Below are 17,828 nucleotides of genomic sequence, written 5' to 3'. Positions count from 1 at the left end.
AGAGTCGGTGCTCACTGTCATTTAAGCGGCCATCAATCAACACACCAAAGGATGAGTGACAGAATTCAATGAGTAAGAGAGAGAGAGGCGCGCGCGCGCGCGTGTGTGTGTGTGTGTGTGTGTGTGTGTGTGTGTGTGTGTGTGTGTGTGTGTGTGTGTGTGTGTGTGTGTGTCTGTGTGTGTTTTGCCTGGGCTGAGGAAACTACAGAGTCCACGACTAGAGGAGAAGATGAAGAGTGAGAGAGGAGTTGCAGTGCAGCACCCCCGTGCGTAAATGTGAGCGTTCACGCCAAGCTCTCGGTGCAGGCATTCTCCGCAGCCCCCATATTAAGCGCTCGGTGGTCGCCGGTCAAAATTTGGACCGTGGAGTCCCAGGTGTCGCGGCTCGGCGCCCTCCTCCAGGGCTTAGGAGGAGCGCCCGGAACCACGTCCAGGTTTCTCCCGGGTTTCGTGAGCACCTCCGGCGAGAGTCATGGCTCAGAACGCCGGGAGAGACGCGGCTCGACCCGGTCCCGGATGCCTGTGATGCGAGGCTTGATCGCACCACAGAACACCTTTTTGGATACCATCGCTACTCGCTTCGACGGAACCCGTGAGTTCCAAGTCTGATCCGCCAATCCGGTTTGATATCGACGGCGTCATGTTTGAAAATTCTTGGTCGGCATGTCCTCAAATATCGACCAATGAATGACAATGAGTTCCGATTGTGTTGCCGGTGTGACTTGCATGTGCATGGATGAATCGATAAGACATGTACTGCACCTTATTTAATTTGCAGCACGTGAGTCGTTCAGAAAATGACTGACAGATGAAAACACACAAACACACACAAACACACACACACACACACAAACACAAACACAAACACACACACACACAAACACACACACAAACACACACACACAAACACACACAAACACACACACACAAACACACACACACAAACACACACACACAAACACACACACAAACACACACACACAAACACACACACACAAACACACACACACAAACACACACACACACACACAAACACACACACAAACACACACACACAAACACACACACACAAACACACAAACACACACACACAAACACACACACACAAACACACACACACAAACACACAAACACACACACACAAACACACACACACAAACACACACACACAAACACACACACACACAAACACACACACACAAACACACACACACAAACACACACACACAAACACACACACACACACACACACACACACACAAACACACACACACACACACAAACACACACACACAAACACACACACACAAACACACACACACACACACAGTGGGTCCTCACATTGTAGAGTTTGCTTGTTCTCACTGGGCTTGTGTGGGTTTTTTTCTGGGTGCTCTGGTTTCCTCCCACATCCCCAAAACATACAGATTAAGCTGGTTGAACACTCGAAATTGTTCCTATTTATGCATCCATGTTTTTTTCGTCTCCTTGTGCTCTGCGATTGGCTGGCCACCGATTCAGGGTGTCCCCCACCTGGTGCCTATAGTTGGCTGGCATAGGCTCCAGCACATCCTGTGACCCTTGTGAGGATAAGTGATTCAGAAAATAAATGAATGAATGGTTGTATTTTAGTATAAACTAGTTGTGTGTGTTTGTATATTTCATCTCATGTCATTTTCTGAACCGCTTTTATCCCCATTGGGGTCACGGGGGGTGCTGGAGCCGATCCCAGTAGACTCTGGGCCAGAGGCGGGGGACACCCGGAATTGGTGGCCAGCCAATCACAGGGCACAACGAGACGGACAACCATGCACACTCACACCTATACCTAGGGACAAATTAGAGTGTCCAAACAGCCTACTACGCATGTTTTTGGAACGTGGGAGGAAAACGGAGCATCTGGAGGAAGCCCACGCAGGCCCAAGGAGAACATGGAAATTCTACACAGGTGGACTGACCTGGATTCGAACCCAGGACCCGCCTTGGGTGTGTGTATATATAGGATTGTGTTTGTTTTCATTGACGTAAAGAGTTGATTATCAAATTGCATTCCTGGCTTTTGGCCAATTTGTGCGACTGGGCATCTGATTCACAGCAATATTGGGTGATCTTGCAAAGTTTTACGGCAGGGGTGGCCGTGTCTGGTCCTCGAGAACCCCTATCCGTTCTGTTTTCCATACCTCCTTCCACCAATACACCTGAATCAAATCATCTGGATTGGTATCAAGTTTCTAGACAGCGTTCTGATGAGTTGATCATTAGATTCAGGTGTGATGGAGGAGGGATTTATGGAAAACAGACTGGATAGGGGCTCTCGAGGACCGAAGTTGTCCACCCCTGTTTTAGGGTTTCTCCTTTCCTGTTTGCAACCGGGCAGTTGCCAGATGTTAGTCTTATGAGGGCAACAATAATGATTACATATAACTCTATGGTTCTTAACCTGGGTTCGATCTAGCCCTAGGGGTTCGGTGAGTCGGTCTCAGGAGTTCGGTAGAGCCTCTGCCACGGAGGTCAAGACACATCCACTCATCATGTCTATTCACGATGACATGCTTGACCATCATTGGCTACGGATGATCACGTAACATTGCTTGGCCAATCAGTGCTGCGAGTAATTTATATATCTTGAATCTGAAATAAAAAACATTTTATTTTACACTAAAGTAGGGTTCAATTCTGTGAATGCGCATTTTAAACTGGTAGGGTTCGGTAGCTCCAACAAGGTTAAGAACCACTGCTCTTCACATTAATCAACACCATGTACAGCCCTGATCAAAATCTTAACACCATTCAAAAAAGAGCTAAGATGTACTTTTAGCACAATTGGGATTTTAAGTAAAGCGAAAATATTGAAAAGCAAGAAGGGGAAGCGTGAAAAGTATAAAAATCATGATTGATGACAAGTTTAGTCATTTGAAGTGAAGTCCAAAAAATATTTTGTACGGCAGTTACTCTCAATTTGAGATATTTCTGTTGGAATGTAATGCAATTCATACTTTGTCCTTGTGCAGTGTTTCAGATTTAGGTGCAATACATCAAAGTGAGAGAATGAATATAAGTGCCCAATTGGCAGATCTTTATCGATAGCAATATAGGCACAAAACGAAATTGCACTGTTTAGCTACAGTTCTGGGAATGCGTCTTAATAATGGTCCATCAGATAGTGCTGCACTTGCACTGTCATCTGTCATCTTTTCGTGCTTACGTGTACGTGTCAGCTGACTCACCGCAATTTTCATCCCTTGTGAGAAATCTTGTTACATGTACATAATAACACACTCTAGCTTCATTACCTTGTCAAAATACAAAGCAGGGAAAGATAGGCCAGCTCGTTTGTCTGCTAAAATTGCCTTGGAATTACCGCATCCATAAACTGGCAGATGTGCTATTAAACTCAAAAAGACATTTAGAAAAAAATGATTGTATTCACATACGTTTAAATCCGATTGCGGTCGTATGAATGCCAAATCTGCAATGTTTGGGGAATTATTTAATTAATGTCTAACTTTAAAAAAGCGTGCGATGTCTATGGCTATTGATTCATTTTGGTTATAGACTTCATATTCTGTTTAAAATTGGACTTCAGTTACAGATTCATCAGGTGATCAAAAGTGGAAAAATAAAAGCGAATTATTTTCTGAGAGAGAGAAATAAATTTGGTACAATTGATTGCAGACATTTGCTTTTACAGGCACCACTTGACTCCTCTAATCTGAATACATATTGGATTTTTATTCACATGTCAATGAGTTTTTCCAATTTCTTTCTTTCTTTGCATTTAGTTATTTCAGTACAGTTCACAGCCTTCCAAGTGACCATTCAACTCAATCCAAATTCACTCATGAATGGACATTCAGGATCCTGCCGGAATGAATGTCGTACTTACTCACGTTTACAGCTCCCAAATGAATTATGCACAGTTGTCCCAATAACTGGCTGCTGTGCTAGCATGTTCACGTGTACATTTCCCTCTCTCATTATTATTTTGGAAGATTGCCTCTACACTGGTTGAGGCAAGATTGTTTGGAGAGAACAATAGAAGAGAATAGAATTGAAAGGAGATGGGAGGAAGTTCATTGAAAAGCAGCGGGCACGTTAAATTTTCCCCGAGGAGAACTCTTCAAAGGAAAGCGAATCACCACTGAGTCCGACCCACGAGCTGAGACGAGCGTGCTGCTGCCAAGCGGGAAACGCTGTGCATGAAATATTAATCGAGTTGTCTTTAAATTATAGTATTTTAACAGTGCTGCACTAAAACTTGGTTTATAGTAGCCTCGTTCTTTGAATCATGTTTGAATGAAAATGTTTAAGCGCATGCTGACAATGCAAAAGCAACAGAATCTCATCTTGTATGCAGAAAATGCTAATGTCACTGCTCTGCTGGTGATTGACCAATGCAATCAAAGAATCTCATTAAATAATCCATCTTTGTCTTTCAAATGGGTCCACTTTACATTTTACAGATAGCAACTTTGTGCTGGGGAATGCGCAAGTCCAAACGCTCTACCCGATTGTCTACTGCTCTGATGGCTTCTGCGAACTGACCGGCTTTGCCCGTGCTGAGTTAATGCAGAGGAGTTGTATGTGTACCTTCTTATACGGCGGAGAAACCAGCGACCATCTCACTTCGCAGATGCAAAGAGCTCTGGATGAACGGCGAGAGTTCAAGACTGAAATCATCCTGTACAAGAAGAGTGGTAAGACCTGGGGAAGAAGAACATATTTAATAATATTAAGTTCAACATCATGCTTCTTCAATATGGCGCAGAACCCATTATAAATTAAGAATGGTGTACAGTGGTGGAATAAACATACAGGTTCCTTCTGTGTATATTACTACTGTATATATGCTACCTAGCTATAAGTAGCATTGCAAAAGCTATTTGGGGACTGAAAGAACTGGATTTGGTGAAGGGATTAAGATCTGACAGAACTGAATGACTCTTAATACTTGATATACCACTTAGATTTTTTTATTCCTGCTTTGTGTCTATGACAATGTGACTGAACGCTGATGTGTAGACTTTTATATTAATTTTAATTCTCCAATAGGTTCCGAGTTTTGGTGCCTGCTGGACATTGTGCCCATAAAGAACGAGAAAAGCGAGGTGGTTTTGTTCCTAGTCTCGCATAAGGACATCACAGAGAACAAGGACCTCGACCATGGCAATGTGTCTGACTCTGGTGAGCCAAGGAACAGCGAAGCATCTAAAAAGATGGAATAAAATGTCCAACAGATCCAGCAAAATCTTGTTCTATTCAAAATCCCTTACTGGTTTCTCTTTTTAAGATGCTAAAACAGGACTGGAGGTACACCAGGTCGACCGCCCGGCTTGCTTTAGTACGGACCGCCGCCGAAGTCGCGCTGTCCTTTACCAGCTTTCTGGACATCTCCAGAAGCAAGATAAAACCAAGAGCAAACTCAACATCAACAATGTGAGAAATGGTGATGTGGCTTTATCCAAGTCGGGGAGGGATCATTGCAAAACCTCCCTCACATCAGACCTTAAATCACCAATTTAGCATCTTTTGGTTTTTCTTGGGTAAAACTTAGTAAACCTGATTTGACGTGAACAGAAGTCTTAGTATTATTATTTGATTGGAAGATTATACTTGCACATGTGACTTACTCCCACCTCTGTTTTTGAGACCGGGCCTCCCTACTTGGTCAGTCGCGGCTCCTTCATTGACTAGCATGGTTGTTTCTCCTTGTTTCTCATCAAGAGTGTTTTGGGAGCCAACGCAAACCCAGTACCTGAGTACAAAGTGGCAGATATCCAAAAGTCCCGCTTTATCCTTCTCCATTATGGCGCCTTTAAAGCTGGCTGGGATTGGCTGATTCTGCTGGCGACTTTTTACGTTGCCGTCACGGTTCCCTACAATGTCTGCTTCACGGCCGTCGAGGTACGAGAGGATGGCGCTTCAACTGCAAGAAGCCCGCCCAGTGTCAGTGACATCTTGGTAGAAATTCTCTTCATGATTGGTAAGGATGAAACTTTAGTTACATTCATTTCATTTTTTGTTAGCAATTTGATTACCATTTTTGTTGTTTTAGATATCGTGCTAAATTTCCGAACCACCTACGTGAGCACATCTGGTCAGGTTGTGTACGACGCTCGCTCCATTTGCATTCATTATGTCACATCCTGGCTGTTTGTGGACCTGATTGCTGCTTTGCCCTTTGACCTCCTGTACGCTTTCAATATCAGTGTGGTGAGTCTAACAATCTGAGAAACAAAGAATGAATGAAATTGGTCCATAACCTCCATGTTGTTCCTTTCATCACCCAGAACTTTGGCGTCCACCTGTTGAAGACGGTCCGTCTTCTGCGTCTTTTGAGACTTCTGCAGAAGCTGGACCGCTATTCCCAGTACAGCGCCGTGGTCCTCACCCTTCTCATGTCCACCTTTGCTCTGCTAGCTCACTGGATGGCGTGCGTTTGGTACTTCATCGGCCGCAGTGAGATTGAAAGTAACAGTCTGGCCTCCTGGGATATAGGTTTGTGACTTCTTTTTACAGAGGTTACGGGTTTTAAGTGCACAAATTAGACTTGACAGGCACAAAACGCCATCATGCCAGACAATGTGGCCAATACTGTCATTTTTTTCAAAGTAGATAAAACGATTAACAACATTTATTTTTTTGTCTATGAATGAAATTCAAGAAAAAAAAATACAATGTATCTTGCATAAAATGTGAAAAACTCACTTACTTGTGCCTGCCTTTGCTCACTGAAGACGCCGCCATCTCACTTACCTAGGGATGACAAACGAGACCGCTACGGATACACTGTGGTTGTACTGCCTACCTGACTTCCTTTTTGAATTTGTCTACTTGCAGACAACACCCTTTAGGAATGTGCAACCCAGTAATCGATTTATAGTGTCTCAGAAATACCACATGCGATGATTTTTCGTAAGATTTGCCCTTCAAAGTAACACATTTGCACTCCCTATTGAAACTATGAAATTGGAGGATAAAATTGTGAATCAGGTCACGTCTTATACGAGAGAAATTGTCAAATTCAACGATTTTACGGCAATTTTAAGGGTAAGGCTTATACACAGAGGCATCTAATATGCGAGAAAATACGGTAACTGTTAAGTGCAAGCTAAAGGTTTCCGAAATTCCATTAGTTTTAAATTCTAGCTCCATCCTTTCAAAGATGAGCAACAGAAATTTGATCGCATTCATTCAGCATGCATTCTTAAGAAATTATTATAGCGATCTGTCTCACCTCCTACAGTGTCTCCTGGAAATAACAACAATGCCGTGAAATGCTTGTGACATTACCTGTTATTCTTGGTCACATTATTTTCAGGCCAGAAATGAGTAATAAGAGGGGGGTTTGGTTATTTGTTTTTGTTGTGTTGCTTTTTAATGGATTCCAGCTAGCCCTGTATGACAGGACATTAAAGCAAATTTTATACTAAGTGCTCTGGTACAGGCTGAGTAGGATAGTAGGTTGGAATACATTTCCATAAGATACAATAACAAAACAATAAATAATAATCAAAGTAAGCCTCATACCGTGATGTATTAAGTGCTGCTTTTTGTTGGGAGTCTGGGTTTTTAGCCTACTAGGTTGGTTCATTTCTCATGGTGTCAGTGAGAGAGGTTTCTCTTTTAAACTACAGCACACTAGGTAGTGTTTGATTTACCTTTAAACCTTTTTCTCAATCTGGAGTGTTGTACCAGTGTTCCTTCTAGGAAATCTATCCCTGGGGTCCACTTTTCAGTGTATTTGCCTCATGGGATACTTGTGAGGCTTTCGACAAAATGGATGTTGGAGGACTAGAAGAGTTGTGAAGGCTACTAAATTGTCTAAGCATAGTTTTATGGCAGGATCCGAACCCATTCTACAAAGGGCCAAGAGGATACTGGATTTTATTCCAACGAAAACAGAGCAGACAGTTTAACCAATACATTTTCTGAAACAAGCAGCATCTTGCATTGAAATGAATGGCTTTATTCTCATGATATAAGTACCATGAGATTTAAAGACCACAATGAACTGATTACACTTGCAGGAGAAAAGATTGGTTGGAAGTAAACCTTGCATCCAGCCTGTATTGGTTTGGACACCAGTATTTTTGAGGTTTTGAGGATACCTCGGATGGATTTGTTCCAGTGGTATATTATCAAAATGATGAATCTGTCACAGTGGTTGTGGAGGTGAGGAAGCCAGGAGTGTGGGTGGAGAAAAATGAGTCACGCTCCATACCATATGGCTTTTGGGATCATCCACTTGGTTCAGGGGGCAACGGCAGCTGGCCTGGCACATGGACGTTTTTCCATTAACGCTTAAATTGGCTCTTTGTATTGTAGGTGTCTGTGTTTTAGTTAGAGAGAAATCGTGTGTTAGGTTTTTAATGAACAGAAACAACAACAAACATGTAAAATGATTTTTTTCTTTTTCCTGTCTCTATAAACCCTATTTCTGGCCTTTCAAAAATAGTGTTTAAGAGCTTCAAAATGTGAAGTCCAGTGTGCCTGGGTATCCCACGTAATGGTATGAATACTGAAAAGAAGAGAAGTTTAGTTTGGTCATGGGCGGGAACGCACAAATTCTCGCAAAAACGCAAGGTCCACGGATATACCGTTGTTTTATAACAAAACAAAAGAAATCCGATCTGAATTGTCGTATGAGTTTCTTTTTTTTTCTACATGAGGAGGACCTTACAAATTCATGAAAACATTCAATAAAGTTCAAATGGATTGAACATCATTCAAGGCAGCCAGTGAGTCAATTACACAAGTAACAGCAAGGGCGCACACAAGGAAAAGCACTCCACTTGGCCATGATTAGTGATGAAACATGACCATATGTGACATTGTACGGTAATAACAATTCACCAAAGCAAGCCTTGAGCAAACCCTGAAAAATTGAAAACAAAGACAAATCAGTAAATCAGCAATCCCAACAGGATCATGGCAGAGACTACACACATTGTTGACAGTAAATCCATCAACTGCTTTACAATGTGGCTTAGTGTAGAATTTTCCATTAAACTTCTACCCTTTTCCCCCAAACAGGCTGGCTTCACGAACTGGCCAAACGTGTTGGCACGCCATATTTCTTGGCACCACTGACCTCCCTACTGGGTGTGTCTGATTCACCTCAAGGCCCCGCGGCATCGGAACTCGTTAACGCCAGTCAGTGGAACAGCTCTGGCTTGGAGCCAATGAACGGAGATGGTTTGTTTGGCCCGTCCCAGTGGAACAGCAGCAGGTCTCGTGCCAGATCCCCAGGCGTCGCGGGCATGTCGCTGAGCGGCGGTCCGTCCGTGCGGAGCTCCTACGTGACGTCGCTTTACTTTGCCCTGAGCAGTTTGACCAGTGTGGGCTTTGGCAATGTTTCGGCAAACACGGACTCTGAGAAGATCTTCTCCATCTGCACCATGCTGATTGGAGGTGTGCGAAGCCTGACGTTGGACGGATAAGAAATGTTCGATCGCCGACATCACCGTTTCTTTTGTCTTCTCTGTAGCATTAATGCACGCCGTAGTATTTGGTAACGTGACTGCCATCATCCAGAGGATGTACTCACGACGCTCCCTTTACCACACCCGCACCAAGGATTTGAAAGACTTCATCCGAGTTCACCGGCTGCCCAAAGCCCTCGAGCAGCGCATGATGGAGTGTTTCCAGACAACTTGGTCGGTGAATAACGGCATCGATGTCAGTGAGGTACGAGCACTGCCTTTAAATCAGATATTGCGGTGATTAATCACAGTCAAAAAGTTTCCAAGAACGGTTAAAACTCTGCACTACACTATTCTGTCCCTCTTTCAGTATCTAACATTTATAGAGTTCAAGTACACATTTGACATTCAAATCACAGAAATGTCCCCAACTGTGTGTGGTCAAATATTGATACCAAGTACAGGATTACCACTATAAAAGAAATGGATCGATGGGCATAGTTTTCTGCCATCCATTGTTTTAGTACTGATGTTTATGCTTTGCATTTACCTTTCGTTTAGGCTTTTTTTTTATTCCCATGCACGTTTTTCCTCCGTTTCCTCTCCACAGCTCCTGAAGGACTTCCCAGATGAGCTGAGGGCTGACATTGCCATGCACCTTAATAAGGAGTTGCTGCAGCTGCCGCTTTTTGAGTCAGCCAGCAGAGGATGTCTGCGCTCCCTTTCCCTAATCATTAAGACGTCCTTCTGTGCACCAGGGGAATTCCTAATCCGTCAGGGCGATGCCCTACCAGCCATCTACTTTGTGTGCTCCGGCTCCATGGAAGTGTTGAAGGACAACACTGTTCTCGCCATTCTAGGTAAGAAAAAAAAAACTTCTGCTCTGCTCAACTGCCCCAATCCTAAAAAAAAAAACACACACTGACGTTCAGCACCTTGGACAGCGACACAGGTTTAAAGGGATCCTATGTAGTGAATGAAAAATAAACCAAAAATGCCACCCAAGTTTTTCAATGCGACACTCACACTCCAAACCAGATAATCGTTAAAACAGACCAAATTAAGACCAACAATTCTGGATTTGGGCCCCGATTGATGCAAAATAGCTAGTTGTATTAATGACCTTCAGCCTGTGAATAATGAATTGAGCACTACCCTCATTAGCATTTTGGCCTAAGTGTCTACCCACATTCAATGCCCACCCTTTCTCTCTCTCACAAGCACATACACACACATACACACACACACACACACACACACACACACACACACACGCCAATTATCAAGAGGTGTGTTGCTCTTCTCCAGGAGACACAGTTGCATGAGCGCAAATTGCTTTGGCAGCCCTGCTTTGGATTTACAGCTCAGCAGAAGGGATGTGATGCAGAAAAATAGAGAAAATGGTGCTACAAAGTAAACTTCATCACACCTTAAAAGATTCCATCTTCATTCATTCTTCCCTGAAGAATAACAATGCTATCACATCCTTCCTACGAATCAGTAAAGCAACACTTACACTCCCGTACTACAAGTACTTTTCTTTTCCCATTCTAGGAAGAGGCGACTTGATTGGCTCGGACTGTCTTACACAGGAAGAAGTCATTAAGACCAACGCCTGCGTGAAGGCTCTAACTTATTGTGACCTGCAGTACATCAGCCTTAAAGGGCTCCGCGAAGTTCTCTCTCTTTACTCTGACTACACCCAGAAGTTCCTCACGGAGATCCAACACGACTTAACATACAACCTGAGGGAAGGACACAGCGTGGAGGTACAGTGATGTCGATGGGTCCACTCTGGGAAACGATATGTGAGGGAATAAACAAATCACACACTGCAGACCCCCCCTCGGGTCCCCAAGATGTTCCCCAAACAGATGGCGTTTGCCTTTGGCACGTTTTGCATCTGTTTTAGGAAGCAATATTCCACAGAAGTAAGATACATTTTCTATAATTATCTTGGAAGATGAGTCTGTCACTCTTGGTCCTGCTTCTTATGTTAGTTTGAATATTTTTTTTTTAATTGGAATCCACAATTATCGTAGCTAATCAAAGGGAAACGGAAGGGGTTGGCTGAACCTGGCTATGTAAATTTATTATTTATGCATGTCTATGTAATATGTATATGCAGTATACATAGTACACTGTATTTGAATGAACCCATATCTTAAATGTCAGGGATCTAAAAGGTCTTTTTGAAATGAACATGACAGTATTTTTATATACTACAAATCCCAAAGCCTCCCAAACATTGCCTTCATAAATGTTTCTCATAATGTAGTATACTGCTTTTCAAAAAAGAATGATGAGAAAATAGGAAATCCCATAAAAGTGTATTGAAAAAAACATTTACTTTAAATGGTAGCATTAACTAGGCATTTACACAAAATCAGTTGCAAGTGAGCAATGAGGGATAAATAGATATATTCTGTCATTTAATTTTAGTCCTTTCCCATTAAATAGGTCACAAGTGTAGGTGGAAAATAAAGGGATTAAAAAAATGTCGGCATCTGCATTCAAAAGGCTTGATAACAATATATTTAAAGCTAATATGCCTGAATTACATTAACTGAATAGTTCCAAATCATATTTCATAACTGTATTGTTTGACCGACAAACAACCTTTGATGATTTGAGTGAATTGCCAATCAAATGGAAATTTTACAAGCATCTAATTTTACTTCTGCGATGAAATAATCAACTGTTCGAAACGCCTGAAACAAAATCCAAGATAAAAATCTTGCCTTGTGTCCATTTATATTTTAATATTCAACTCATTTTTGTCACATCCTTACGCTCCATTACAATATTTTGCACCTTTGTCCAGGGAAGGCAACATACACTATTAAATAAAACGGCAACAAAAAAATGCAGCCATCTGGATTTAGCACAAACAAGACAAGTCTTGTGCTTGACTCACAGCCAACAGTTAAAAACAAAAGCTAAACACAGCCGGTTCCTTTGGCAGACACTTACAAATAAACTTAGCTGTTGCACACATACGCTTGCCTTGACCCTTTTCTCGTTCATCCCAGGTGACTCAATGCACGCATGCACGTGCTTGTAGTTTTTCTCCACTTGCAGTAGCGCTTCTCCCCCATTCAGCGTGGGTCTAAATATAGACCTCTCAGAGTGACAGGGGAGGGGTCACCCCTGGCTGGATAATAATAGAATGGAAATGACATGCTGATGAGCTGGTTTAATCTATTGTAAACATGAAAAGAGCTAGCGGGGGAAAGAGGGGAATATCGAAGAGAGTTTTACTCTTGTTTACACACAAACATGCGTGCAAATGGCAAGCATTTGCATACACTGGCCCACAAATAGTCTTGTTTGTGCTCACACTTAGCGCCGCGATGCACATTCCGATGCTCTAACAGACACTTGCAGAGATACGCATTTGCTCAACGCACTTGCAGTGGCACGTGCAGAAGAGACACAGAATGAAATATCCCAAACACCCCCCCCCCCTCTCCTCCCCCTTCCCCCCCTGAGCAAAACCTCAGCTAAAATTAAACCTCTGTGATCTAAAAATACCAGCACGTGGACTGGATGGAGAAGATTCAAGAGCTGGGGAAAGGAATTGGAGGGTGCTGGGAAGAGAAGAGAGAATTATTATTCCCTTCATAGATTCAAACTAGAGGAGTGAATGGTGCTCAGTTCTTAATGGAAGAACTCCTGAACACGTCAATAAAGTGAATGAAACTCCGTTGCGGTGAATGGGAACCATGTTTTACTCGGGGGTGTCGTAGTTTAACGTTCCGTCAAAAGCACAACTTTCTTTTACGGTGTTTTTTTTCCGACATCAGGCCGACTGCGAGAGCAACGGAGGTCTTGTGAAGAAACTTCCGTCCATCAAGGAAGATGAAGAAGGGTCCAACTCTGAGGAGGAGCATTCACCTCTCCCGAAGATGGCGCCCACGGGCAGGCTGGGCCGAGGCCTGCGCTCTCCACTACGCTCCCCTTTGCGTTCCCCGCTACTCCCGCCGAGACCCTTCAGGGCAGCGAGCGATCACGCCCGGCCAGCCGGTCTGCAGGTTCCCGGGGTGAGCTTCAGCTGCCTGCAGCCGGAGCTCAGTCCTCGGTAGGAAGCCAGTACATGTGTGTCTTGACAGCGTGTGTTCATTGGCACACGATCACTTCTTACAGAATGCATCAAAGTGCACGGTCAATATTACATCACAGGGTCATGAACTATTCAGGATGTTGTGTAGCTCTTTTTCTGGCAGTATAGACACTTTTGTCGCATGTGAGATGGTTTGTTTGGCTATTTTGGGTTTGAGATTAGTAATAATTGGAAAGTAGGCAATGATTTGACTTTAAAATGTGTGTGATAATTACAAGCATGGCCCGGCGGGTGAGTTGTTAATGTGTTGGGGTCACAGTTCTGAGGTTGAGGGTTTGATTCCTGGTGAGTCCTAACTGTATGGAGTTTGCATGTTCTCCCTGGGCTTATGTGGGTTTTCTCTGGGTACTTCAGTTTCCTCCCACATTCCAATAACAAAATTACCCATAGCTATGATTGGTTGTCCTTTGTCTGCTTGTGCCCTGTGATTGGCTGCAAACCAATTCAGGGGATTCCCTGCCTGGCGCCCAAAGTCAAATGGGATAGGCTCCATCACCCCGCATTACCCTTGTGAGGATAACCAGTACAGAAAATGAGAAGAGGAAGAAGAAGAATTACTCTACTTACATCTTTTATCATAGATGTCTATACTTTCATTCATGTTCTACACTGTTTATTCTTGTCTAGGACGTGGACCTTAAACTGGTTGCCAGTCACACAGAGACAGACAATCATGCCAATTAGTGATGTTTATGCTCTCTGATTCCTTATTTCCTTCCTCACATGTGCATCAGCTTGTTAGATGCCGTTGAAATGGATCATAAAAGTACTACTCAAGACACAAAGTTTGACTTTCCCCATTCGAGCTCAACACAGCGCTCCTTATCCAGCTCGGATTCAATCCCAGGTAACCTAAATCCTTGTTTTTGAATGCATTTTTCATTATCAGTGATGTTGTTTTGCCTGTTCTTGCCATGCACAGAGGATGGCGATGATAGCGACACAATGAAGGCTATCGCAAAGCTAAAGCAAGAGGTGAGAATGCTGCACTCAAACGTGGTAACCTAACATTAATTTGAATTTCCCCTTCCTATGGCCGAGCCAGATGAAAGTTCTCTCTCAACATGTCACTAACGTGAGCCAGGACCTTCAAGAAATGACTCGACTACTCAAACCACTTTTTCACAACCAGTTGATAGCCAGGGCCATCAGCACACCTCCCGTCGTCTCCTCACCAGCACCACCGATTTTTACACAGCACGGCAATGGACAGCATTTTGGGCGCATCCCAATGACCGAACCGTCAGCTTTCCCGTTCGGCACAAAGGGATTGGACTGTTGCAGGAGCTCAACGGAGTTCGACCCCCTTTCACATTCTGATTCACAAATCCCCCTTTCAGCTGGCTCTCCTTGCTCAGCTCCACCGTCGCTTCAAAATTCTCCACATGAGCAAAACCTAATGTCGATCCCCTCCTGGTCTCCCTCTATCTCCTCGCAGAGTCTTGACCCGGGCTCGTCGCAATATTGGCCCCGAGCACAGCACCCCACTGAGGTCAGCTTTGTGGACGAGGGTCACGTCTGAGACTGCCATGTGACTTTACAATGTGAAATCTATTGGCGCAACGGTAGTCTCTGCTGCGGTGACATAATATGTGATAATAAAAGTTTTATGACTTTAAATTAAATTTGATGGTTGGATTATGAGGTTCCTCCAACAATAATTGAATCAGGGCGGCTTGATTGTTGCATAATGAGGTTTCTCTAACAATTGAATCACGGCAATCAAACTCATTTCGCATTGTTTTCCATTAGAGGAACATTTAAGGCTCTGGGAAACATAACCAACGCAAATAATTTCATGCACGCCTCCTCGTTTACATCAGGTTGTAAAGGTTGATGCGAGTAGAGAATCACAAATTTACGAGACAATCATCATTCATGTGCTGTATTTTTACAGCTTTATGTATAGTAAATCTAGTGGTGCATTTCAGTGATGTAAACAATGGTAAAATAATTGATCAAACACTTTTCACATTAAAAAAAATAATAAAGTGCGACGATTATAGGGCTGGTGTGCTCTCCCTCAGGTATTCCAATTCACACTGACTATTTTTTTGCAGTTAAATCAACTCACAATATCTTGTTAATGCAATATGTAACATTAAGCACTGGACTGGTAAAAATTATGACATTAATGTTTCAATTTCTAAGCATGTACACTGTACACCTACCTGTACAGCAGGAGCACAAATTCCTTATTAAAGGTCCTTTGTTGACCCAAGAGCCTGTATCTCCCTCTTTTGGCAAATCAGGGTATCACATCTTAACTTTGCATTGGTCTTGATGAAGATATGAGTGATTGGTTATCTAATATAGACACCCAGTTTTCAGTCAAATGTTTTCTTTTAATAGGTATGTATCAATGTATTCCACATGAATTATTATTATTATTATTGCTGAGGATTATGTAAATTGAAATCTTATATATATACAGCCAAATTTTACTCACCAAAAATACTTCTTACCTGTACACAATATCCATCCTCCTTCCTTTCCTCCTTCTATGTTTTTATTCGAATTATTGCTGAAAATGTTTGTTCCTGGTTGTGACAGCCTTGCTTGCTTTGGGGTTGTCCGATCATTCTTAATGATGTCCAGCTTTTTTTTCTTCTTGAAAAGTCCGTCTTGATCATGGCATTGACAGTAAATCTGCAAACAAATCAATTTCTTCTCCTCCTTCAGCCATTGCGGGTTGACAAAACCACTATTAAATCAACACAACAATATATTTCTTTGTGCAGCTCGCTCCAGATACAGTTTGGTAGCTCTGGCTAGTCCACTCTATGACTAGCCAATCATAGTTGGTGAAAGCGATGACGTATTCCTACACCTGCAAAAAGGCACTGATGTATCCGTACGCCTGTGAGAAGGCCTTGGTGTCACCAGGTGAGGGAGATTTCTGACCTGGTAACAAATAATGGCTGAAATGTGATTGGTTAAATGCTTCAATATGAAATCAAACATCAATTTGTATATGTGTGTATATATATAGATATATATCTTTAAAAATACATTTTTTATTTAGTATTTTCTTATTGTTTTATTGTTACACTAGCACATTTTGCCCTCTGGTGGACACATGGTGTGAATGCAGCGTTAAATATTTCATGGAAGAAAAATCTGACGACAGATCCGAAAAGTAGTGCATTTATTTCATCATCAAGCAGACGAGGAAAAGACAGTGTAGTGCAAACATACTCCACTAAATACCTGAGAAGGTATCTTGATAGTCTCAGCCTGTATTTCTGCAAATTGTTCCGTTTTGTATTGCATACACAACCCTCTTGATCAAAGTGTGCTTTAGGTTTTGGTAGAATCCATTTGGGTTTTGGAAAAAGGAGTTGATTGATGTTAAGAGATGGAAGATAGAAATATTACTTTTTTTCTACAATTCCTGCCGGACCACTCATTGCACTTTTTGCCCTGAATGCGGTGCAATGTAGTGCTCTTAAGTTGAAACCCCCAAAAGTTAGATGGCCTACTTTCAATTCATCTAGTTACTACACTTACTTTTTTAGTGTAAGAGAAAATTCCCAGGAGAAAAATCATCGGCAGTATCCAGATACTAGAATTCTATATTTTTTTAACTTGTTAAAACCGGGTCACTATTGACAAATGGTTTGACTTTTCTGGACTTTGAAATGTCACCTGAAAGGCAAAGTAACATTTTGCAGAAAACATACAGATTGCTTTCCCTCATTCATTTTTAACCCAGTTACATTAAACAGATTAATGTCAACTTGCATGATGAGAATTATGTCATAATTTAACTTGAATCACTCTACAATGAATAAAGAATGGATTATTTCAAATAGCATTGATCTTAATGATAATTTTTGTTTAGAGTCCATCCTTTAGATACCAATGTATTCTAATGTGGAGCGTGTATATGAAAATGGGTGCTTCCAGTGGTTTGTGTGCTTACCCACAGTTGTTGTGCAATTGGATAATATTCCTAATCATTATAACTCAGAATTGTAACATTATTTCCATTTTAGGCATTCAGTTTGTACAATGAAGCGGTGATTTTGCGTACATATCAAGTCTGCATGGGGAAGCTTCTGCCGAACCCTTCTGATTAAACAGCAATATATTTATGTCATGCACATCCTATTATTTACAATATCAACCAGTGGATGAGATGTAGAATAAATAATAAAGAATACATGAAATGTCTGTTTACACTGTAAATACATATTTGAAGTCATCAATATGACTAAGTTGTGCATTCGCTTGATTTATGTAAATTCTATTTCAATAGAGATATACTGCAATTCATT

General features: G+C 42.1%; 1 protein-coding gene across 2 annotated transcripts; it reads left to right on the top strand.

Annotated features, from left to right (window-relative positions):
* Positions 1-38: 38 nt before the first annotated feature.
* Positions 39-17,261, top strand: LOC144206395 (voltage-gated delayed rectifier potassium channel KCNH8-like). Of its 2 annotated transcripts, none has more exons than XM_077731475.1 (15): positions 39-72; positions 4,464-4,697; positions 5,053-5,184; positions 5,291-5,436; positions 5,725-5,983; positions 6,056-6,213; positions 6,291-6,498; positions 9,037-9,414; positions 9,491-9,690; positions 10,036-10,285; positions 10,980-11,194; positions 13,232-13,506; positions 14,283-14,395; positions 14,471-14,523; positions 14,594-17,261. In XM_077731475.1, exons 1-15 carry the CDS (start codon positions 69-71, stop codon positions 15,068-15,070), a joined length of 3,102 nt encoding a protein of 1,033 aa, XP_077587601.1. In that variant the 5' UTR covers positions 39-68; the 3' UTR covers positions 15,071-17,261. The 2 variants fall into 2 exon arrangements, with proteins under 2 accessions (XP_077587601.1, XP_077587529.1); XM_077731403.1 differs by lacking the exon at positions 39-72 and adding an exon at positions 193-592.
* Positions 17,262-17,828: the final 567 nt, after the last annotated feature.

The sequence above is a fragment of the Stigmatopora nigra genome, chromosome 1, assembly GCF_051989575.1.
Source record: "Stigmatopora nigra isolate UIUO_SnigA chromosome 1, RoL_Snig_1.1, whole genome shotgun sequence".
Classification (NCBI taxonomy): Eukaryota; Metazoa; Chordata; class Actinopteri; order Syngnathiformes; family Syngnathidae; genus Stigmatopora; species Stigmatopora nigra.
This window is presented reverse-complemented; position numbering and strand designations above follow the sequence as displayed.